The sequence below is a fragment of the Diabrotica virgifera genome, chromosome 6 (assembly GCF_917563875.1).
Source record: "Diabrotica virgifera virgifera chromosome 6, PGI_DIABVI_V3a".
Classification (NCBI taxonomy): domain Eukaryota; kingdom Metazoa; phylum Arthropoda; class Insecta; order Coleoptera; family Chrysomelidae; genus Diabrotica; species Diabrotica virgifera.
In genome coordinates this window covers 151,850,960-151,877,783 of record NC_065448.1, presented here as the reverse complement: position 1 = coordinate 151,877,783, position 26,824 = coordinate 151,850,960, and the positions used below count along the sequence as shown (strand labels likewise).

The 26,824-nt window shown below is 35.2% G+C and overlaps 1 protein-coding gene across 1 annotated transcript in view; it reads left to right on the top strand.

Moving 5' to 3' along the window:
* LOC126886964 (tubulointerstitial nephritis antigen-like) overlaps window positions 1-26,824 on the top strand; it is a 157,015-nt gene that overhangs the window by 115,476 nt on the left and 14,715 nt on the right. The window contains exons 6-8 of the mRNA XM_050654167.1: window positions 7,429-7,563; window positions 12,489-12,688; window positions 17,552-17,703. Coding sequence (XP_050510124.1) covers window positions 7,429-7,563; window positions 12,489-12,688; window positions 17,552-17,703 — 487 coding nt within the window. The remainder of the gene's footprint in view (window positions 1-7,428; window positions 7,564-12,488; window positions 12,689-17,551; window positions 17,704-26,824) is intronic.

Below are 26,824 nucleotides of genomic sequence, written 5' to 3'. Positions count from 1 at the left end.
CAATTAGTTGTATACAGGTTGTTCTAAATTTATATGCCCGAGGTTGAGAAAATTAAAAATATTTTATATTAAAGTGAATTTTGTTTATAATTATCAAATTTTAATTTTTATATCAAATAGAAATATAACAAATCCCCGCCTTGTATTCGATAAAATTTATCTGCATTTTTAAATAAATTTTCTCGAGGCAAAACCAACTCCCTGTATATTTCCTTACTTTAATCTACGTCTTATACCCCTTCTTCTTGTATTACTCTAATTAGTCCCACCTGTAGAGTAATTGTTTCCTTATTTTCAGTGTCCTCATCCTGTGTTAGAGTGTCGGCTATTATGTTGTCTTTCCCTTTTTCCCATATTAATCTTCTGTCTTTTTCCTCAGATTTTTCACATACTTTTATCGTGTATTCTGCATCCTCGTTTTCATATGCCTCCTCTTCAAATGCCACTGTTTCGATCATATCTTTTTCGCTTTCATTTTTTTGCTTTATTTCTTCTTCTCCTGAGCTCGTCTCTTCTTTTGAGGAATCCCAGGTTTCCTTTGTTTCTGATACTCTCAAATTTTCTTCTTCTGGGCTCAACTCTTCTTTTGAGGAGCCACAGGTTTCATTTTCTTTTGTCTTTTTCTGACTTTTTCTCCCTTTTCTTCTTTGTCCTTGCTTCGTTGCCAAATTCATTTCCACCGTTTGTTCTTTACCTGATTCGTCCGTATTTTGTTTCTCCTGTTCCTTGTCCTGTTCTTCTTCTTTTTCTTCTGTTAGATTCATCGTATTATTTTTAAAATCTATCACTACATGTTTTTCTGCCAATTCGTCAACTCCTACTATCATGTCATGTGACATGTTTGGCATTATTACACATTGTAGTGCATACATCTTCTTACCCAGTCGTACCATTACTCGTATGCCTTCATTTATAGTTGACAATGTCCGTTTGTTTGCGCCCACTAAATTTACCCTAGGTATTTTGTAAATTAAATTTGTTAAGTTAACTTCTTCTATTAGTTTTCTGTTGACCAATGTTATTTCAGATCCAGTGTCTATCATAATTTTAATTGGTTTCTCGTTGATAAATCCATCCACAAATTTTAAATTAACTCCATTTTTCTTTTCGTTGTTTCTTGCCAATTTAATAAACTCCTTGGGGTTACAAAAGATTCCTGTTTGATTTTTGGTTTTTAGTGAGCGCCGTCGTGAAAAAACGCCGGTTGCTCATCGTTGTTTATATTTTCGTCATAATGTCTCTCTCCGTCATATCCATCTGTCTGGGTATTATTTACTTCTCTTCTATTTTCTCTTGGTCTGTCGGATCTGTTTCGGTTTTCTTGATATCCCTGTTCATTTTGTCTACCATTATTTCTGTTTTCTTGATTTGAGCGTGTGGTGTTTCTATTCTGGTATTCTCGATTTCTGTCCTCATTCCATTGCCTATTTCTTTGTTCATAATTTCCTCTTCCGTTGTCTCTATTTTCGTTTTCCCTTCTGGGATTGAAATCTCGTCTTGTATAGTCCCTCCTATTTTGATTTCTATCTCTGTAATCCTGTGTTTCTCGGGGCCTGTAATCTTCTCGCGACCTTCTTGATTTTGTTTCTCTTACACGTAATTCTCTTATTTGTAGGAATTGGCATAAACTATCTATGTCTTTGTAATTTTGCAATGTGATATGGTCTTCCAGCGTTTCCTCGAAATGTCTTGCAATCAGTTCGACTAATTGTTCCGATGAGTAATTATATTGTAAATGTTTTGCATTATTGTAAATTTGCAAAGCATATGTCCTTTCTGATACACCCATCCTATCATTGTATTTCCCATTTTGCAATTCCTTGTTAATTTCCAATTGTTGGACCTTTCCCCAGAAATAATTCAAAAATTTTTGTTCAAATTGTTGCCAATTGCCGAATTCTTCTTCTTTACTATCGAACCATAGGCTTGCTTCATATTTGAGATGGTTTCTGATAGTTTCTTTTGCTGTATCGAAATTTCCGATGTGTTGTATTTTCTTTTTCAGGCTATTTATGAACGGCACTGGGTGTAATCTTCTTACATCCCCGCCAAACCTTATCTTCACGTCATCTGTGCTATGTATAACCATTTCTCTTCTTTCTCCGACATTTTGTTGCGTCCGGTTTTCGGTGACTTGTTTTTCTATTTCTGTGATTCTTTTTTCCACTTCTTCTCTGTCTACTTGAATAGCATTTTCCAACTTATTTTCCAAATTTTCTAGTTCCTTTTTCTGGCCATTCGTTAACTCCTTTATTTTATCTTGAATTTTCATTTCATACTTTTCTATGCGTTCCTCCATTTTCTTGTTGTTCTCTTCTATGGCTTGTTTTGTTTCCTTCTGACTTTCTTGCATTATTCTTTTTGTTTCATCCATTTTTTGATCCAATTTTTGTTGTGTTTCATCCATTTTTCGTTGTGTTTCCTCCATTTTTTTATCCACTTTATCCATTTTCTTTGATGTTTCTTCCTGATTTTTCTCCATTGTTTGTTTTGTTTCTCTTTGATTGTCATCCAGTTTTTGTTGTGTTTCATCCATTTTCTGTTCCATTCTTTGTGACTGGAGTTGCATCATTTGTAATAATTTATCTATTCCTGATAATTCTTGCTGTTCTGATGCCATGATTGTCTTGTCTAAAATATCTTCTTGGTCTGAATTATTCTCTTGATTTGAATGTTCTTTTTGTTTTTTGTTGTCTTTGCTTTGGCTTCTTGTCACAGACATTTGTTTTCAAGAAGTACTGTCCCCGCCAAATATGAAATTTTACTAGTATGTTACCAAGACGACTTTTTCTCACCCAAATATTATAAATTGTCAATAAATGTATCAAATGTAAATATCGTAAAATAAAATATTAAATCAGTTATGTAAAATTTGTACCTAAAGAGATCTAAAATTTTATGTTATCAAATGTAAGTATCTCACTTTTTACCACAGGCATATAAATTTTCAAATACCGGCTTTACTCTTTCTATCCTTCAAATTTGCCACTAGAAATACTTTACAATGCTTTCCACGTTGGACGACAGTTGATGTGATCTTGATTATTGATATGAGATAATATTCTTATATGTCACTTAATTTAATCAATGTATTAATACTAATCTAATTAATTAACCAGATCACATATCAATATGTTTTCAATCTCAGGGCGAATTATAAATTAATTACTTACTTTCGTGGCTTCTAAATATTTCTTAATGGTTCCTAATCGGGATAGAAAAGAAAAGAGTAAAAAAAATACACATATGGGTTACAATTATAATCAAAATATTTTTTATTTTATTTAAAAGGCAATCAATGCTTAATATTTGCTATTTCTTATTATTCTTAAACATAACATTTACAAATGGGAATCTTATTTCCTTTTGGTTTTCAATTGAAAGTTTTTATTAACATTTAACTATTAGGAGTTATTAGGAACAACTCTATTTAAGTTTGATGAAGCTTTTCTGATATTATTGATTATGTTATTCAATTTTTTATGTGGAATTTAATACGAAAAACCCATACATTCATGTCCAAACAAATGAGACTGACCTTTTCCTGGTGAACTGAAAATGTCCTCACACAAGACCCGTTTCCTGCTATCCTTGGCTGCGATCAAACCTCGTCCTGGCTTCCAGTAATGTTCTCCTTTGAAAAACTAGCTCGTATTGCTCTCGTTCCTGCGTCTGTCGTGATGCTGTGTTCTACCTTTCTCGAAACTGCTATCAGCTACCGGGACACTCTTGGCTCAAGGAGGTTCTTTTACTCTCGACCTGGCCTACTTCTCGTTCCACGATAGATACTCCACACTCACGGAACTACATCGGCTTTCCCACTCTCCGTACACTACCGTCTACTACTCGACTTCACTTCTCGACAGCTCAAAACATTCTGATCTCACTTTGTCATCCATTCCCCTACTTTCTAAATATCCCTTCCAGATTCACAAATCAATCTTCCACCGCCAACTCTCATTCGTAATATTCCTCAAAACCAATTTTTAATCTTTCTAAATATGCTTAATGGATTTCAAAAGAAAATATTTAATTCCCATTCTAAAATACTTTCTAACTATTTACAAATTTTAATGACCTATTCTCTCTTTCAAATGAGTCTTATTTAGCATAGGCTAATGATCGAAACCTTCCGCGAAAAACGATAATGAACTATCATCTATTTCACTGAGTTTTATTTAGCATAGGCTAATGATCGACCTTCCGAGAAGAACGATAATGGTACGCGTCATTCACTTTGTTTATCTAAGCACATTGTTCCGAGTTTCGTACGCTTATTCTAATCACTTCTTAAAATTAAATATAACAATTAGTTGTATACAGGTTGTTCGAAATTTATATGCCCGAGGTTGAGAAAATTAAAAATATTTTATATTAAAGTGAATTTTGTTTATAATTATCAAATTTTAATTTTTATATCAAATAGAAATATAACAATATATACATGCACACTCCAAAAACAGTGAGGTAAGTATCAATGCATGTATATATTGCAAAACAATTATTTTTTTGGGTGGAGTTTGTTCTAGATATTCTCAAAATGACAATAAAAAATGTCAAAGAACATGTGAAAGCAATCTCTTAGGGTTTTCTAATTAGACGCATCAGAAAGTACGGAAGATTTCCTACAAAAAACGTTGTATACATTTTTTTCCATACTCAAATCTTAACCCTGTAAACGACATTGAAAAATTTGAAGAGTCTAAAACTTTGGTGCTTATAAGAATAGACGTAAATATGACACATTATGCTTAAGAAGTATGTATTAGAAGGCTGCATTTGTCAGTGTGACACTTTGTGCTATACAAAGTAGTATTTGAAAGTACATGGTCTCTGAGTTTCTGTTTGCCACGTGTGTTGGAAATTAAATTTTATATTAACTATGGAGTGTTTTTGTGTCTATTTTTGAGTGTCAACAGTTTAAATTTTAAGTCGCCAAATCAAAAGTTAAACCATTCAACGGAACATTTTTGAGTAATTTTCGAACATTTTACAAAGTTAGTAAAATACTTGGTCATCGATTCAATGATATTCAGTTGCCAGATAATTGTGAAAATTCTATTAAATATCATTCTTCGTGCTATAATGCTTTGCTTGATTGAAAAAGGGTACCTAAATAAATTATTACTAAAATTGTATAACGTAATTTTTCTCAACTTTCTACAAATGAAATAATAATGTAATTAATATGTCACATGGCTAGAAATAATTTGCTGCCAAAATAAATCGATTAGTTTAAATTTGAAGTTACGATTGCAATTTATTATGAATTATTGTCAAAAGTGACAGTTTTTCTTAAATGGAAATGTATTCATAGACATAAGGGTAGACAGGGAATACAGTGCAAAAAGTCGATAGGTGGTCTATCTATCTCTTTTAACCAAGCGATCCCACGCATATGGCAGACAAAGATAGCTAGACCACTCAATCCATAATATAATTTGCCTGATCTACTATAAATGTATTACAGTGAGATTTCTAAATGATATTGAGATAAATCGAAAGAAATCGATTGTAATTGATTGCAGGTACTTTTGACATAGAATAATCACCCCTTATTGAAATTTCAAAAATTATTTTTTTAAATTGTCCGACTACAAAATCTACCCCTTATTTTTTTCCGACAACAGTCATTCTTGGTAAGGAATAATTTACTTAATTAAATTTCGTCTTTGTCGGAAAGCTATTTATCACCAGAATTTTTGTCTATATCTTACCTGTTTAGAATGTCCGACTACGAAAACTTCCCATTAATTTTGTCGGACAGAACTTCCAATTGCTTTTTTAACCTTTCATTAAACTCTCATGCAAAAATCAGACTGCTATTCATCACCAACATAATTCCTGTGATGTGACATGTTCTACGTGTCAGACTCGTTAAAATGCCCAACATTTTTGTCGGACAAACATTTTCTCATATTTTATATAACGTTGGCTATCGAATAAACTTAAAAACAACTTGCTATTTTTCACAATCATAAACTTGTCAGGACGACACGTTTATCATGCTCCACAGTTAAAACTTCCCCTGTTCCAGTGTTCCCGTGCATCAAAGTTTGTCCGACTAGACACCGTTAAGCTATTAACAAATTTTCAGCTTGCTGTTAATCAACTTTTCTTTCTTACGCGGGATCCATGTCTATCAGTAGCAGAGTTTCTTAACCAATAACTAAGAAATGATATTATTCTTACGTATAAGTACAATTTGGACTTATATTTGAGTGTCATATGCAGCAGCTTAACTTAACTTATTAAATTTCTTAAGGGGATTGGTGCATAGTTTCTGCTCCAATGCTATTCAAATGGGATTCATTTTTTTTTTCGAATCCTGAAAAAACTAATAGGTATTTTTGAAAAATTTAAACGCAGAATGAAATATTACGTTATTAGCGAGGTCAGAAAGTCCCTGAGAACTTCTATAATGTCTATTTTAATAGGTTGCAGGGGTGAAAGAGAAAATTTAGTGTGGTTTTTAATTTCAAATATCTCATTCAAAATAAACCTTTTTATTTATTCTAAGGGACTTTAAGGCCCTCGGTAATAATTTATTCTTTCATTCTGCATTTAAATTTTTCAAAAATATTTATTAGTTTATTCAGGATTCGAAAAAAATGAACACTCAGTCGAATAGAATATTGTCAGCATATTGTCGGTCAGACAGTGACAATTTTAAATATTTGACATGGCATCGGGAATATTTTGAGTTGTTGATTAAATAATATTGATAGTGTATTTGATAAATAATTGATTTAAGACGTGAACTTAATAAAAAGTTAATTATTGTTTATTATTTATGGAAGATCGAAGCGGAGAATACACTAGGATATATTCAGTGATCCAAGTATTTTGTTGTTAAAGATGTTCAAAATTGTAAGCGTTTCATAGTAACAATATATTATTAAAAAATCACTTTATCACTTTTCCCTCTTTCCTCGATTGATTAATTATTAGTTTTTGTTGTAAAGTAGATAAATTATTACAATCACTGAACACATAGTTATCGAAAAAATTATCATATTAATTAACGCCAATTAATTATACAAGTAACAGATATCCAAGAACATTCAAAAGCCATCTTTAAAGGTAATGATGACATTTTCAAGTCAAGTTTACATATCCATACCAGTGAGAATTTTACTACACGTAATTTGCCATGTCAAGACAGAAAAAGTAAAATATTTGAGAATTATGTATTGATAGCCTTAAGGTAGATTATGCAATTTGCAATTTTATGTGTTATTGTTTTTATTTATGACTCTTCTAAGGTTTGTCTATAAAATTGTTAAATTTTTCATGACAATAAAGCATATTTCTATTCTATTCTATCTGTAATCAATCTGTAGTGATTAAAAACTGCAGAAATTTTTTAGAAATATAATATATTATATCTCTTACAGAAACTCTGTATATTTTAAAATTATCTTTTAGGTATGGTATCGTGTCTAAAGGAAAAGAAGCAGTTACGCTCAGTGCTCAAAACTTAGTCTCCTGTGATACTCAAGGACAACAAAGCTGCACTGGTGGTCATCTTGATAGAGCGTGGTCATTTACTAAAGCTTACGGGTAAGTATCTTATTGAGGATTTAAAACACACATTGATGCTCTTTTTTATTTACTTTCCATTAATCCGTTATGTTCTTTCAAATCAAAGATATGACTTCGTCGCATATTTTGTCCTTGTATTTAATTTTTCCTTCTATTAGCAACTAAAAGTATTTTTTTAGAATGTTTCCTATTCATTTCTATTACCTGATTATTTCTCGTAACTAAGTATTTCTTATTCCCAGTGTTCTCGGTGATTTCCTTCTTTTTCCTCTCTCCTGATTTCTTGCAGATTTCTTATCTACCTAGATATATATTGTTCTGAAACTGTTTCTTTGTGGCATCTTAAACAATTTACAATTTTATTGGGAACTAAGCCACAATTTAATTTAAAAATGAAGTTTATTGGCGTTTCGACTTCCCCTTCAAAATGTCGTTCTCCTAACGACTTCCGAAGTGGAAGTCGAAATGTCAACAAATTTAATTTTTAAATTAAATTGTGGCTTATTTCCCAATAAAATTAATTGTAAATTATCCAGATATAAATTTCGCAAATATAAATTAGCAAATTCTGAACAATTCCTGAGCCTAATATCACTTGAAATACTTTATCATTTGGTATATTTTATTTCCATGTAAGTTTAAAAGGTATCCTACATATCGACATCGATATCCGATCTGCATCCAGCTTAATTTTCAGCTGACTGTAAAGTATTTTCTAAGATAAATCTTGTTTGATATACTCGGATTAAAACATGTCTCAAGGCAGGTCATTAAACTCTTCGAAGCTACAAAGGATTTCCGACAAGGTTAGTGAAATGTCTCCTCCAGAATAAACTCCTATACGTAATGATCCAGTTAAAAAATAGTTGGTGAAGGTACCAAAAAAATGCCTCCCACAAGGAAGTGTTTTTATACAACATATACATCAACGATCAACCTATAACCTCTTCAGCCCCAAGAAAAGAGTTCTTATTATTTTAAAATATTTTCTATTTTCTCTCCTCATTTGTGAAAACGATAAACGAAAATCTATAGAAACTATACAAAATTTATTTGACAGACATAATATGACAGGTCGAGCACAATGGACATCAGGACTTAGCTTTCATATAATTTAATTATGAAACTGGAAAAACATTCTCGTTCAGGAGAAACGCACATATACGTTTTGCATTTTGTACAAAAGAATCTCGTCTTCTTAGTGCATCCAAAAGGTTTAGGTAACGCGGTAAGAATTTCTATTGCTGACAGAGCATATTGGCAAATGGTCATTGCTGGTTTTTCTTACATCTATAAGCGGTGACTGGACAACTGGAGATCTTTTTACAGGAATTATGACCATTTCATCTTCCACCACAGGTTCCCTTGAAATCGACACACTAGCTTATCTCCCATTTGCAGGTTTACCACCTAGAGCTAGTGACCTTCCAACATACAGCTTAAATTCCTGTAAATCCAGTTCCTTTGATCATTATCGCTATCTTCACTGACGAAAAAATCGTTATCTGTAAAAATAACCTTAACTTAAAAAACGTGAGTATGGTAACATATTTTGCTAACTAAGTCCCAATGTCCAAAATGCTGGACAAAAAGTTTAGAAGACCGCTAACGTGTCCAGTTGTAATTATTTTCAAATATATATTTACCACAAAGACGTCCAAACACCAAGTAACCTACATTAAAAACAATCAATACTTTAAAGTACAGAAAAACACTACAACTTGGTTTACCGTAAAGAGGCCGAAATCATTAGACCGAAAGCAGTAGACCGAACTCATTAGACCGAAAAGTACTTTACCGAAACGTCACTAGACCGAACAGTAGGAGACCGAAAAGCGTTAGGTACATAATAGAGTGTGCTCAAACAGGAGTGTAATCTCAGCAAGGGCAACATCAAGCTCCCTTCGCCCTTTATCCAGCTAAGGACTCGCAGCACAAAGTACTGGCGAGTTTACAGGTCGTTTTTTTCTTTGTGTTTTGTTTATTTTTTTATTTCCTTTGTTTTTGGTTTATTTTTTTTATTTATTATGTACAATACTAAAAATTAAATACATACTAAAAATAGTTTAGAGGTTATTTTTTTTTGCTTTTTTTGTTTATTTTTTTGTTTTTATTTGTTTTGGTTTATTTTTTATTTATTTATATTATTTATGTACCATTTCGGTCTAATGCTGTTCGGTCTAATAAGGTTTCGGTAAAGTGCTTTTCGGTCCAATGAGTTCGGTCTACTGCTTTCGGTCTAATGATTTCGGTCTAACTGTCGTGTACCCTACAACTTACTGTATTTTTGTGGAACCATCATCATAACTTAAAAAGTTTCACCACATGTTAACAACAAACTACCGAAGTAGGCGCTGTTGTCAAATTTTTCAAACGAGTAAATTTTACTGATAAATAGGAAGTCCAATATGCTGCAATATAGGACGCAGCGATGCCCAACCCGAATAGTCACCGTGTAATAAATTAGTAGAGAAGAACCTTAAATCAAGTCGAATTAAAACTGACAAATGCTCTATGAGACTTAGCATTATACTATGATGAAAACCAGCTGAAACCCAATCCCACAAAAACCCAGGTGTGTGCCTTCCACTTTGGAAACAAGTATGCCCGAAGAACGCTGGAGGTGGAATGGCGTGGTCAGATGCTGGAACACAACGAGAGGCCAAAATACCTCGGCGTATGTCTGGATAGAACTCTGTCTTATCCATACCACTGGCAAGATATCAAGAAAAAAGTAAGCGCCAGAAATAATATCATCCGCAAACTAACAATCTCCGCACTTCTGTCTTAGCATTATGATTTTCGGCCACGGAGTTTGGAGCACCAGTGTGGGCAAACTCTGCTCACGCTAAAAACGTCAACGTGGTTTTAAATGAAACGGTTCCTATAATATCGGGTTGTCTGAAACCAACACACCTACCGAAGAGGTCTACCACATAGTTGGAATCGCTCCACCACCTATCAGAAGACAGGTCACGTCAGAGCTAGAATCAAAGGATCAGGAGGCGGATCGAAGACACTGCTTGTATAACCACCAGAGTCAGCCAAGTAGACCAAAATCTCGGAAAAGCTTTCTGAAAAATTCAAGATACATCTTCGAAGCGCTAGAGACGCGGCGAATACACTTACGGCAAGCGTCATATTTTTGTTCTCTAATTGAAAATTGTTTTAATCCAAGTGTACGTATATCCTGGTTTGGATCATCCTCGCTAGTAATTTGTATTTTAACAAAGACAAATAAATTTGTGGATGGCTGTTTTGATTATCAGATATTTTATTCGATTTTTGTGTAGCTGTTAGATACTTCTGAGCATTCAAATTCTTGGTACTCTCACTCCTCCTCCTCCTCAGTCGTTTCCTCATTGCTGAGTGTCGTGATTCCCTATAATACGAGCAACTATCTCTTTCCATCGGCTTCTGTCCTGAGCTTCCCTCATGGATTCAGAGAATGTTTTTCCACTGACTTTCTGTGCTTGATCCGTCCATCGAGTAGGTGAGCGACATCTACTTCTGCGCCCTTCAACGTTTCCCGGAATTATAAGTCTCTCAAAATTATCATCACTTCTTCTTGCAATATAGCCGAAAAATTTTAAGACGGTGCAGAGGCAGATAGAGGAAAGTCGATTCTGAATATTAAGCTCTTGGAGGATTGAGTGATTTGTTCTGTGTTCCGTCCATGAGATCCGAAGCATTCTTCTCCAGCACCACATTTCAAAGGCGTCAATCCTTTTTCTGTCGTCCAATTTTATTGTCCATGTTTCGGATCCGTAGTTAAATATGGGAAAAATTAAGGCACGTACTAATCTTATTTTGGTGTTCTTCAACAAGGAGCGACCTTTCCAGATTTTCGATAATCGACTCATAGCGTTTTTGGCCATGCCTATTCTCCTACGTATTTTTGTTTCACAAGATCCTGTATTACTGATGTAGGATCCTAGATAATTGAACTCGTTAACCACTTCAAACTGGTCTAAGGCTCCTGTTGTCTGAAGTAAATTTGAATATTCTACTATCATAATTTTTGTTTTTTGTTTATTGATCTTAAGACCACATCTATTGCTTTCGGCTTCCACTAGCTGCAGCAGGCTGGACATTTCTTCTTCGGATGCAGTTATTAATGTTGTATAATCTGCATATCTGAGATTTGAGATCTTTTTTCCTGCGATAGAAATACCGCCATTCCATTTGTCGAGTGCTTTTCTCATTATATATTCCCCATAGAAATTAAAAAGACTTGGAGATAGAATACATCCTTGTCCGACTCCTCTACCTATTTTAAAAGGATCGGACTTATGGTTTTCAATTCTTATTCTGGTTTCACTGTTCTCATATAGGTTTTTTACCAGAGCTGACAGATGATCAGGAACCCCCATCTCATATAGAACTTTCCACAAAACTGTCTAGTTTACACAGTCAAATGCCTTCTGATAATCTAGAAAGCAGATGATCATCGGAATTTTGAATTCTCGTGCTTTCTCCATGAGTTGTCGCATATTAAGAATTTGCTCCCTTGTGCCTTTACCCTTCACGAAGCCTGCCTGTTCTTGTGGTATATCCAGGTATGTCTGCATGCGACACTTGATGATTCTCAACAGAATTTTACTTGGGTGTGAAATTAGTGAAATGGTTCGGTAGTTACTACATTTTGTGGTTACGCCTTTCTTATGAATGGGAGTAAATAGTGCGGTACACCAATCACTGGGCCATTTGCCGATTCTCCATACATGATTACACAGTCTCCACATTAATTGGAGACCATGTTCACCCATGTTCTGTAAAAGTTCTGCCGTGATGTCATCGCAAACAGGTGATTTATTTCTTTTAAAGTGTTTTATGGCTTCATCGACTCTCACTATTACCAATAAAGTATTTATCGATATTTGATTAAGTAGTTATGAATTGTATTTGAAAATAGATATTGCCTATATTAAAATGTTTTGTAGTCTTGTAGATGAAGACTGTTTCCCCTACGTGGCCAGAAACGAAAGATGCACAATCAAACGAAGAGGAACTCTAGAGGCGGCTGGCTGCCGGCAACAACGATTTGCTGAAAGAAGAGGAAGATACACCGTAGGACCTGCCTACAGATTAGGAAACGAGACTGATATCATGTATGAAATTACTAGATCTGGTCCAGTTCAAGGTAAATATAAATATTTATGTGTAAGATTTTCTTCCTTTTGTTTCTTTTTTATTCTAGGAGAATCACACGTTTAAACTTTATTCACCAGCATCAACGATCAGATTGTCGTTCCACTTTTTATGGATTTGCCTATTCTTCTCCGTCCCATTGGCGATTTGTCTAGAACGATTCTTACCATTCTTCTTTCCTCCATTTTACTAATATTCATTCCAATCTATTTTCCTGTTTAGGACCCAACCGCTAATATCGTATACCCCACATGTCTTTCTTATATTTTCACTTGTGTCTCAAGCAATCTTTTGGTTTTTTGTTGGTTCTGGTCTTGTTTCTGTAGTATATGTCATCTCTTCTTCTTCTTAACTCAGGCGAGACTCGTTAGTTTCTGGCACTTGGTCATAAGACCTTTGTACCAAACCCTGTTCTTCTCCTTAAACTTTAATAAGTCCTGTGGCCTCAACGAAGGCCAACAGTTTTCTTATTGATAGTTTTAGGATCTCTTCTGGTTCAAACCTCATTTGATCAGTGAAGTCCTGCCTTACATCAACTAGCACATTGCAATGGCATAGTATGTGTATGGCAGTTTTTTCTTCCATTTCGCACTTTATGCACCATGGTTCATTCACCTTACCTAGTTTGTATAGGTGATTTCTTAAACGTCAATGTCCAGTCACCATTTCAGGGACCGTTTTCATCTCTCGTTCATTGAGGTTCATCAAACTGTTCGAGAGTTTTTTATCAATATTCTTGATTATTTTTATAGTCTGGATTTGCCCTTGAGTGGTTCTCCATTTATTTTGATGATACTGTATCAGCCATTTCTGAACCTCGTTTTTCATAGCATCTTTAGTGATGCCACAGAAAGGTTCTGGGCCTTCAAAAGTTTCTCTCGAGCCTTGTTCCGCTAACATATCTGCTCGTTCGTTCCCATGCACCCCTTCATGATTCGGCATCTATATTAAAGACACTTTATTGTCTTTTGCCAGGTTATTGAGGAGATCTTTGCAGTTTCTCACCAGTTTTGATTTGGTGAGAGGGTTCTTTATATCCAGAATAGCCGATTGGCTATCTGTGTAAATGTTGATTCTCTTAGCTTTAGGGTTTTAGGATCAATGATTTCATCAATACAGGCCACCAAAGCAAAAACTTCAGCCTGGAACACCGTTGTATGTTGACCTAGGCTGTAAGATTTATTATAGTTACATGTTTGCCCAAAGACTCCTGATCCAGTACCATGGGCAGTTTTAGATCCATAAGTGAACCATATTAAGTCCCCATTAATATTTGGGACTTTTTGTTCTCTAGATGGTATAATTGTGTTAATCTTCTCAGTGAAGATTAGTTCTGGTGTCATCATATCTGAGTTCATCATAAAGATGGATTCCTCAAGTATAGTCCCAGTAATGTTTGTGTGGCTATTCAATACATAATTTGGCCTCCAAGTATTGTTTGCTTTGAGTCTCAGGATGGTCATAAAGGCTACCGCCGAAATATATAATTCCAGCGGAGGGAGACCTGTGATAGCCTCTAATGAAGCCATTCATGTACTATTCAAGGCTCCTTTTATATTTAGAAGCGCTTGTCTTTGTAGGGTGGTGACATTGGTCACACAAGATTGCAAAGCCGTCTTTCTCCACCAGATTACTGACCCATAAGTGACTGTCGGTCGTATCACTGATGTGTACAACCAACATATCACCTTTATCAATCCCCAGGTTTTACTCACAACTCATCTGCAGTTCCAGAAGAGTCGCTTAGCCCTATTGGTTATATTGGTAATATGAGTATTCCAATTGAGTTTCGAATCCAGGGTTACCCCTAGATTCTTAACCTCACTGATTCTTTCCAGTACCTCTCCAATTAATTTCAGCTCACTCAGTGCAGTAAGCTTCCTCTTATTTGTAAAGGCTACCAGTTTAGTTTTAGAAGGGTTCACGGAGAGGTTCCCTTTTAGACACCAGTTCTCTATGTAGTGAAGGGCATACCGCATCTGATACGCAACAGTGCTGGGAAATTTTCCCCTAGTTACTATTACGATATCATCTGCGAAACCCTGAACCCAGATTCCTTGGGCGCTTAGCCCATGAATCAGATCATCGACAACTATGTTCCATAATGACGGGACAATGCACCGCCTTGAGGGCATCCTTTAGTTGCCCTCAGATTTGTGGTATCTTCATGCGTATCTGTGGATATTATTCTGCTCTGAAGCATCTGAATAATCCACTTGCATGTTGTGTTGTTGATTTTCTTCCTCACCAGTGCACTTTGTATAGACTCGATTGAGGTATTATCAAATGCACCTTCTATATCTAAAAATGCAGCAAGGGCGACTTCTTTCTGATGCAGACTCTTTTAGAGTTCCGACACTAGATTATGCAGGGCGGCTTCACCTGATTTCCCTGCCTGATACGCCCATTGCCGTTGGTGCAGTGGGTTTTCATTTAAATTGTTTTTCTTGACGTGTTCATTCAAGATTTTTTCCATGGTTTTTAACATGAATGAGGTCAGACTTATTATAGGCCTGTAGGATTTTCTAAAGGTGTAATCTGTTTTTCCTGGTTTGGGAATAATTCCTGGTTTGGGAATAAACGCCACCGTTGCCCTTCTCCAAGCTTTGGGAATGTATCCGAGAGCATGGCTAGCTCTAAATATTGTGATTAAGGGACCCATGATTATTTCCAGACCCTCCTGGAGAAGCTTAGGAAATATACCATCCGGTTCCGCAGTTTTATAAGGTTCAAAAGTTTCAATAGCCCATCTGACCTTGTGAGAACCAAAGATCTCGTCAGAGATCAGCCAGTCCCTTTTGGTTGGGCTATTTTTGCTTGATGATTGTTATTACCAGTCAATTGCGTCGAGCCTGGAAAGTAAACACTGAAATGATGCTCTACAGCTTTCTTCTGTGTGTCCGTATACTTCCCATTGGGCAATTTCATTGACTTGGGTTTGTTAATGTTATCTCTTTTGAGGATCCTGTTAACCCTGGCGCTTTCAGGTACACTTTCAATGTTTTCACAGAATTTTCTCCAGGATCTTTCCTTAGCGGATTGGATTTTCTTATTATAGGTTTTCAGTTTAGCCTTATATGCTTCCCAATAACCTGATTTCTTCGCCCTATTGAAGAGCCGTCTTGTTTCTCTTTTGGGATCAGAGAACTATTTATTCCACCAAGTTACTTGCCTGGGAAGGCGACTTTCTTTTAACGGGCAGTTTTCCTCATATGAGACGACTATTGCATTCTGCAACCAGTCTACTGCCATCTCAACCTCAACGTTGCTTTTGGCCTTTTAGGATAATTCCGTACCCTTGTTCCAAGATCCCTCTTAAAGGATTCCCAATCGGTCACCTTAGGGTCTTTATAGAACCTTGGTTCCGGTTTGACTGAGTTTATCTCAAAGCATATGTATGCATGATCCGATAAGGATAACGCATCCGAGACATGCCAGTCAGATATTATGTTCCCAATTCCCATAGAGCATAGGATTAGGCCGATTAGTGATTCTGCTCTTGATGTCCTGAAGGTGGGCTTATTACCCCTGTTCAGAAGATCAAGTTCAGTAGTGCAAAGGTAGTCAAAAAGTAACTTACCTCTATTGTTTGTATCTCTGCTCCCCCAAATGATGTGGTGAGCGTTGGAGTCAACTCCAATGATAAGTTCTGTATGCTTATTATTGGTGTATTCTTGAAGGTTCTCTAGAGTATATGTCATTAAAGACATTATAGCAGTTTCGTACATTCTCGAGTTAGCCGCAATCCTAATTTTTTTATTATGGTGTTTAGAAAGCCAGTTATTTTTGATCTCGTTGTTCGTCCTCTTACTTCTGCTTCAACGTCGCCATAGCCTGATATTTATGTGCCTAAGTATTTAAATTTAATCTCTGGCTAGATAATAGATCCATTCACCTCGAGTTTACATCCTTATGACGTTTTTGGGATAGGAATCCACAGCTATGAAATGCTTCGCAATGCTGCTAAAAACAGAATTATTTAATCTTGAATATCTACCATCTCACCTGACAAGACAATGTACGGTGAACGGCTACGCAGAAATGCACGGCACCTCAATAAGAAAAAGAAGGTGTTTTTGATGTGGTCATACATTTTGTTTTAGTGGCTGATGTCACCATCTTGAACGATTTGACTATGAGGTTAAATTGATGTAGAAGTCGTTATAGGTAGTCCTAGTTTTCGGTAACCAACGCCGCATTGATACAAGATTTAAATCTTCTTGCCTCCAATCCTATATCCTCTCATTTTGCGCACTTTATTTATTATCTTATCAATAATAATGTTGAAGAGCAACAAGCTCAGTGAATCACTGAGCCCGTTGTCATTTTTGGCCTTTATTGGATTGGTTTATTTTAGCTTCAATTTGATTATCTTTATATATGTTTTCTACAGTTTTGATTAGCTTATGTGAAATTTGTCTATCATTGATGAGGTGTATGATGTCTTTTAGCCGGACACGATCGAATGCCCTCATTAGATCAATGAAACGTATACAGGCAAGTTTGTTATATTCTATTGATTTTTTTGTTAATTTTCTTAGTACAAAAACGGCATCTGCACAAGATCGTACTCTAGGGATATAAGGCTATTAATTTATTTTTTCTAACCGCTCTAACCACTTGGGATTCTATTTTGGTAGACGATTTTCTGAATTAATTGTATCATGTTGTTGTATTAGATTATGTCCTTCATATTTTTTATTTGGAACTAAATATCAAATAAATTATTTGAAAAAAAAATGCCAAAGAACTGGAAAAACGTTAAGTATTTAACAAGTAACGAATTCATGGATATACTATACAATTTAGATATTTTTTGGTTAATATTTTCGCTAGCCTTTTTTTCTTTTTTCAGCTACAATGAAAGTTTATCACGATCTGTTTACATACAGCGGAGGAATATACAAACACTCAGATTTGGCTGTCAACCACAAACAAGGTTACCATTCTGTAAGGATTGTTGGATGGGGTGAAGAATATAACTACAGAGGAGTTCAAAAGTACTGGGTAAGTTGTTTTAGAGGTTTTACGGAGATCCAAAGTTGTACACTGTAGCAAAGCAAGAAGGGGAGTCGCATTTCTGTCATAGTTATTTGTGTATATTTTATTTGATTTTTTCTTTTACTGACCACTTAAGTGGTCAAATTTCAATGTAAGTTTAAGATCTTCGTTTTTTCCCACGAGCCACCGAACAGTATTTGTAAAATTGTTCTACATTAATCTTCTTCTTCTTAAGGTGCCTATGTCTATCTGTTCCGGATGTTGGCAATCAGCATGGCTATCCTATCCTAACTTTGATTTCTGCTATTCGGAATAATACGGTGGTCGATGTATTGAACTACTTTCTCAGGTGTTGCGTTGCAATGAGTTGCAACAAGCCATATCTCTGTTCATTCCTCATAACATGGCTAAGATACTGTAGTTTGCGCTCTTTGATAGCATTAATAATCTCGCATTCCTTGCCTATTCTACGCAGGACCTCAGCAATAGTCACACGATCCACCCACGAAATTCTTAAAATGCGTCTGTAACAATGCCTCGAGTTTTCTAAAAGGAGCTTCGGAAATGTCCAGGCCCCTACTCCGTATAATACCGTAGAAGTACATAGCATCTAGCATCCAACGATAGAGATTTTGGTATGATCGAAGCGAAGATCGGCGGGATATGCGCATTTTATCAATGAAATTCGATATTTTTAAAACATTCCATAAGCCGCTACAGATAAAATGTTTTAACAACCCGTTAATCATTCAGAATTAGTCGACAGATATTTGTACAGTTAAAATAATTAAGGCGATAACTGGACGATAATGATTTAATAAGTGAAGTTTTTTCTACTGTAATGACAAAAAAGCAAGCTCATTAGCAGAACCCAATTAAAAATTATTTTGCACATCATATTTGAAACATTATTTGGTTGAAAGATCTCATTTTTGTTGACAAAAAAATATATTAATATGTCTGGACTAAATTACAGTTCTGTTTATCTTAAAAGGGATATGTTACTATCAACATTCACACAGTGTTGCCAAACTGAATTTTGTTATTTTGAGTGTAAATTTTCCCAGCGATCTCCGAGGGTACAATACCAAGTGGGTAAATCTTGACTTCTGAAAAGGGACTTCATCATTATGAATGCTGATCTCGCTTTTCCTATGCGTTGTTTTATTTCACTTGAGTGCTCCCATTGGCTGTTTATGTTGACACCAAGGTATGTGTAACTGTCCACCCTGTCAATTGGTTGTTGGTTAACCAAAAGCTTTGTATTTAATATTTCTCGCTTACTGACTACCATGTACTTTGTTTTTTTTTAGATTGAGATCAAGTCCGTTTTCTCTACTTATATGTGATATGTGCGACATTTTTCTTTGCAAGACATCTTCTAGACTATTGCAAAAACTACTGCGTCGTCGGCATATCTAATGTTGTTTAGACGCACTCCGTTGATTAATACGCCTTTCTTGCAGTTCTCCCAGCGCTTACTCGAAGCTTTATTCTGAATATATATTACTTAAATAGCACGAGTGACAGAATGCATCCTTTCCTCACTCCTCTACCTATGGTGACTGTCTCTGTCAATTGGTCATCCACTTTAACATTGACAGTTTGGTTATTAGTCCATTGAAATGTTACATTTAGGGTTGCATTTCTTAGAGGAGTCAATTTAATTTTTTACTCTGTAGGGGGAACAGTAGAAGCTTAAGTTCAAGTTTTGGGGTCGTCACCCTGGTCCCATGGCCGCCTTCTTGGAAAAAGGGGTGCAAAGGGGCCTCGCGCTATATCTCGTAAACTACCACCCCTATAGAAAATTTAATCACATAAATTGTAGCAAATTAAATTTTCTACATTCAAGATAGTGAAATTCGAACCAATATCGATGAAAATAAAAGCCATCGTTGTCAAAAAAAACGACATAGCGATGCTCTTGGACGATTATTCTTCATTTAATCCCTATTTTAAATATTTGAAAATAGTTTTTTTGCTCTTCTGAAGAATCTTGCATTTTATTGTTGCGTCATTCTTCTTCTGGACCGGCGAATTGGTCCTCAAACAATTACTTGAGCCTTTTCTATATGCTTAGGGTTCTAAGTTCTTAGTTTAATAATAGCATAGGAATGTTAAAATCATAATAAATTCTATGAATAAAAAAATATCTTCTAAAAGTGCCTATCTTCTGGAGATGTTGGCGACCACATTGACCCATCGTATTCTATTTACGGCAGCTCGAAATAGATCAGTTGACGTTAGACCAGTCCACTTCCTAAGATTGGCCAGCCAGGAGAAATATTCGTCTACGTCCAGGGCCTCTCCTGCCCTCATCTTGCCTTGTAGAATCAACTGCAGCAGTCGGTATTTTTCATTACGCATAATGTGGCCGAAGTAAGCCAATTTTCTGTTCCTTACGGTGTTAATTATTTCTTTGTCTTTTCCTAGCCTCCTAGCGACGTAAAAAAATATATAGATAGAAAAGTAAACCTAATGTTTTATTTTTATTGTATCCCTATGATCATTCGAGAATCTGGTCAAGTTTGGAGCGCTGTAAAACCTAGATAAATAAATAAAATTAAACAACTTTAGAGTGGAAATTGTTTGCTGAAAAACCCTCTACAAAATTGCTATCATATTATTTTATTGTAAAATGAACCGAAAAAAGTTATAACCTCCAAAGGAAACTTGTTAAAAAATTTTCACTTATTTTGTTTATATCTTTTTTGTTGGTTTTTTGCCGATAAAAAGTAGTAGAAACAAAATTGTTTGTAGAAAAATTAATTCACTACATTTTATGTTTTATTAGATTTTCTGTAGGGTTGGTAGTTTACGAGATATAGCGCGAAACCCCTTTGCACCCCTTTTTCAAGATGGCGGCCGGGGGACAAGGGTGGCGACCCCAAAAACTTGAACTTAAGCTTCTAGTAAGCCCCACTACACTAAAAAAAATTAAATTGACTCCTCTAACACATGCAAGCTATGGCCTAAAAAATGTAACATTTCAATGGACTATATAATATAAATTATATACAGGGTGTCCCAAAAGTAGTGGAACGGTCGAATATTTCACGAACTAAACATCGGATCGAAAAACTGAAAAATACGTGTTCAATCATTTTCAAAAATCTATCCAATGATACTAAACACCAACTCCCACTACACCCCCTAGAGGTGGGGTGGGGGGTAACTTTAAAATCTCAAATGGAAACCCCCAGTTTTTCTTGCAAATTTTAATTTGTTACATAAAAGTAAGCAACTTTTATTCAAGACATTTTTTCGACCTGTGGATAGATGGCGCTATAATTGGGAAAAACGATTTATCCTGATACCATAGGTAAATTATAGAAACGGTCTAATATCTCACGAAATACACTTCCAAATGAGAAACTAAAAAACAGATTTTTAATCTTTTTCGAAAACCTATCGAATAACACCAAACATGACCCTCCAACCCACCCCCTGAATGTGGGGTGGGGGGTAACTTTAAAATCTTAAATAGCAACCTCCACTTTTTTTACAGATTCGGATCCGTCATGAAAAATTAAGTAACATTTATTCGAAACATTTTTTAGAATTGTTAATAGATGGCGCCTTAATTGGAAAAATTCGATTTATTAGCGCCATCTATCAGAAATTTTAATAAATGTTTCGAATAAATGTTGCTTAATTTTTTATGACGAATCCGAATCTGCAATAAAAAGTGAGGGTTGCTATTTAAGATTTTAAAGTTACCCCCACCCCACATCCAGGGGGGTGGGTTGGAGGGTCATGTTTGGTGTTATTCGATAGGTTTTCAAAAAAGATTAAAAATATGTTTTTTGGTTTCTCATTTGGAAGTGTATTTCGTGAGATATTAGACCGTTTCTATAATTTACCTATGGTATCAGGATAAATCGTTTTTCCCAATTATAGCGCCATCTATCCACAGTTCGAAAAAAAGTCTTGAATAAAATTTGCCTAGTTTTACGTAACGAATCCAAATTTGCAAGAAAAACTGGGGGTTTCCATTTAAGATTTTAAAGTTACCCCCCACCCCACCTCCAGGGGGTGTAATGGGGATTGGTGTTTGATGTCATTGGATAGATTTTTGAAAATGATTGAACACGTATTTTTCAGTTTTTCGATCCGATGTTTAGTTCGCGAAATATTTGACCGTTCCACTACTTTTGGGACACTCTATATGATTATTAAGTTTCTATCATCTAATCCCGCTTCTTTCAAGATGGTTATGAGTTTATCATGTTTTACTCTATCAAATGCATTTTTGTAGTCGATAAACCAAATATACACGTCACAGTTAACATAGGCATCTCTGCATAGGCACTTGGACAGCGAATAGAACCTTTTGGGTACCTAATCGCAATCTAGACTGTGTCTATGATACTTGTTCTTCGCATTTTTTTACTACATTTATAATTATTTATATTAACTACATACAGCATATATAGCTCTGCAACTCCAGAGTAGTTTACAAGATATTGTCTTGGCACCATCACCAGAGAGAGGTACTTATGTTCAACCAATTGGGTGTACGTGGCATTGAACTTGTTAATATAGGGAAAAAACTTTCGTATGATGAGAGTCTAAATATTTTTGATCTTTCTGGAGTATCTGTTTTCTTTTTACTACTCGAATACATGGAATAGTAGTAAGAGCCTGGAATAAATAATAAATTCCAGAAGAACGGTGGTTTGGAATTGTTTGCCTACTGTACAAAAAAAGTGATCAAAGGGAATGCAGAAATTATAGGAAAATGACTCTCCTTAATACAGTATACAATAGTTATTTATGAAACAGTTCGTGAAGTATGCTTTTTGCGAACGCACGCGATTTTTAGAGCACGAGCGACAACCGAGCGAGTGCTATACATCGCGTAAGTTCGCAAAAAGTACTTCACGCACAGTTTCATACAATATTTTATCTACGATAAACAAATAAAAAAAGCTGTAACTCTTCGTCACTGGAATTCATTTCTATTCTACAATTTTTAGAACTTTGATATTTAAAAATTCTAACTACTTTCGATCCACAAAACTGTCAAAACTTTTGTTGTAATTCATTGCTCATATTGTCATCACCATGACAACGCGAAAGTTACGGATTGTCACCATGACAACGCGAAGTTTAAAACAGTGCGAAAAAGTAAATCCCATTTAAAATACATGGTTACTTCACGCACACTTTAAATCCTTCACGTACTGCTATCTATAATGACAGTTTTCACAAACTAAAAACTTATACATAATATGACATAGAGTAGATAAAATATTTTTTCTACGAGCGTGCAAAAATGTCTACTTTCGCGCACGCGTTTTAGTTTAGAAAGTTTTACTTTTCCGCATGAGTGTTACTTTTCCGCACGCGTTTTACTTTTCCTCACGCGTGTTAATTTTGATATGTTAATATGGCCTTAAAGTAATTATAATACATGCAATAAACTAATATTTAGATATTATTTATTAATTTATTTCAAATATATCTAATTGTGTTCATGTTTTAATGAAATTAACGCGAGAATTCGATGAAATAAAATAATTTTGACACAATATTCGAAAGTCAAATCAGTAGACAATAACAGTGGTTTTGAATCGTCGTCATGGAAACCAAGATCGTCGTCATGCTAACCAATTATGCTGAAAGTTTCGTTTTGACAACCTTGTCAAAGAATTAATTTGTGTATGTATTTTCATATTAATTAAATTAATTGATTAAAATTTGGTCATTTTTTAAAGACTCGTAGAAAAAATATTGGTCCTAACGCTTGCAGAAAGTCTCTTTTCCGCACTCGACTGCTTGCCGAACTCCCGCTTCGCGTCGTTCGGCAAACTGCAGTCGCGTGTGGAAAAGTATGACTTTTTGCACTTGTTAGGAAAATAACTATTTAAGTATTCTATATGGTCGCCTAAGGGAATTTTCAGAGGGGGTTCTTCACGATTATCAAAGTGATTGTAGGTCTGGTCGATTAACAACGGAACAGATTTCTGTATTAAGAAAAATGCTGAAAAAAAAACGAAGACACATTGAGAGAGCTAGGCGTTCAGGACGTAGTGATATGGACAAGAGCGCGACGACGCATGTGGAGGGACCACGTAGATCGGATGGACCCTGAACGTATGGCGCATTGGGCGAAAACACAGAAGCCCAACACCAAGCGACCCATAGGAAGACCCAAAAAACGATGGTACGAGAGTTGGAGCTCCGGATCGCAGCAAAGACTGTAACAGAAGAAACAGGCATAGTCCTATTACAAGAAGAAGAAGAAGAAGAGAAGCTGAAAAAAAAAACCAACGGATTCAATATCGATACCTACCACCATGTAGTAAATTGTATGAAACCATGGACGAATCATAAACTTAAGACTGATAAGAGCTACAATGCCTACCAGAGAGATTCGTTGGTGTGCCTCTTTTTCAACATAATTCTCATCATAAAATAGTGAAGCTGAAATGAGAAACAAAGCAAATATCGCCGGTCCGAAATAAGAATGACGTAACTGCAAAAAGCCAAATTTTTCAGGACGGCAAATAACGATTTTTAACTATTTAAAATAGGGATTAAATGAGGAGTAATCGTCCAGGAGCATCGGTATGGCATTTCTTCTTACAATGATGGCTTTTATCACTATTGGTTCGAATTCCATTATCTTAATTTAATCCCCCCATTTTCAACCCTTTTTACAGTTGCGTCATTCTTCATCTAAAAATTTTTAAATATTTAAAATAGTGATTAAATAAATAGTATTTAACCTTCCGCAGCATCAATATGGCGTTTATTCTTAAAATGCTGGCTTTTGTTTTCATCCGTATTGGTCCGAATTTCATTATCCTTATTTAGTCCCCCATTTTTACCCTATTTACAGTTACGTCATTATTCATCTGAAACAAGGTCTAAAATGGTGTGTATTTCAATAACGACGCAGCTACTCTGTGGTAGCTCAGCACATAGTTACAGTTCTGTCGCTTTTGTATCATCGGTACACAGTATTTTAGAAGCTATTTACGCAATAAACAGGAATTGAAAAAATTTGAAGTTACGTCATTCTTATTTCGGACCGACGATATCTAATCGTCATCATAATCAAATCACCGCAAATTATAGCTTGCGCAGATGATCTAGACCTAATTACCATTCTCTCCTTCTCTAAGTTCCTGGGACTATGGCAGGACGACGTCCAGGTTAACTCCAGAGTGTGGTACTACCCCTTAATAGCCCCCTCATACCGAACTGTAATTACAACCATCATCATTCTTCGCTTGTGCACTGCTGGACATAGATCTCCCTAATAATTTCCATCTATTTCGATCTTGTGCCTCTTGCATCCAATTTCCTATGACAACGTTTTAGATCGCCAGTCCAACGATTTGGTGGGCGACCTTTGCTTCGGTAGGCATCATATCTTGGTTTTCATTCCAGTATCCGCTTTGTCCATCTGTTACCTGTCATTCGAGCAACGTGACCTGTCCAGTTTCATTTCAGTGTTGCTATTCTCTCTACTGCATTAGCCACTCCTGGTTTTTTTCGTAACTGGCGGTTTGGGATAACGCCCAACATAGGTTATTAAACAACTGATTAAAGGTTTTTCTGGCATATTGATATGTCAGACCATTTGAAAATATGGTTCAGCTTGCCGACTGCTGCCCAAGTCAGTCTTGGTTGCCCAAGTCAACCTTTGGTGAGAAGCTCAACGGTTTGGTTATCTTTTCCTATGCGAATATCATGACCTAGGTATTTATAAGCCATTACCTTGTAACAAATAAGAAAAAACTTCTGTTGGAGTGAAAGTAAAGAAACAGGTTAATACTCCAACAGAAGTAGAAAAAGATCTTGAACTAATGTAACAAAAAAATAAAGGTGGCTTCTACGTTGAAGAATCTGAAGTTAGAAAATTACTACTTTGCAGTAGTATTACGTAAGGGGAAAATGATAAGATGAAAGAAGTGATGAACAAATAATATATAGATGAAGAGACAGAGGCAAACTGAAAGGAGTGTTCTAGCAAGAGACGCAAGAGAACGACAACTTGACACTCAAGGATGGATACGGCCAATTTGCATGCCTGTCAAAGACGATAGCTCAAAGTAGATAGTGATGATAACTAAGAGGAAAAATATTAAGATAAGAATAATGTACTGAAAGGAATAAAGATGAATAATTGCTAAAGAAGAACAAATTAAATAAAACTAACAAATCATGGGCGCCAGGAAATGATCCTTGATCACTTTCCCAGGTATCTTACACTGCTGTCAAATATTAAATCTATTAAATCAGTTAATGTGAACATAAACGAATAATACAAATAAATGATATACAAAATAAGTAAATATTTATTAAAAATAACTACCTAAATTTGCACAATCCCTGAGTTAAACCAAATTGAATATTGTGTGACTCTAAAATGAAAAAGTTAACGCTTTAACAGGATATACAATATAACAACAGTCCTGTTATATGTATATTACAAAATTATATGCCTCTTACTTATATATAGAGTACAACTCACATGAGACTTTTACCAAATAGTTATAGTACGCTTGCTACCTACAACTAAATTAAACCGACAAATATGAAAATATATAAATCAGCAGGAAAGCCTGACTAAAGAAAATACAAGAAAATGAGTTAAGCGAAGTTAAATATACAAATGAATGTGAAATAAATTGAAGTTCAGATATATACCTATACAACGACCTGAAGTAACCAAACAAATGAAGTAAAGCAAATAAACAACAAAATATCTGGGAAACAAGCAATTAATATTACAAAATAAATATCGAACCAATAATAAAGTATAAAAACCTAATTGTCTGGCTTATTCCTTGTGCACAAGAACTTACCGTAGATACAACAATTTGGGAACTAAATACACTAATATTTCAATATGTTATATAAAAAGGTAAGCTAAATCTTAAAAAAGTAATTAACAATCATAATGCATCAACCAAATGTCTGAGATATAAAAACACAATAGTTACTAAAATCATAAAACTTAATTGTTCCCAAACAATCCCAAAAGACTCCTAAAAGGTTGTTGCTGCATCCCCGAAAATGAGCACCAGGATGGTGCCAAATCATGCCTCCTGTAGAAGAAAATGGAGCTGGAATACTTCAAAAGCTTGTCCTCAATGACATACTCCCAAGC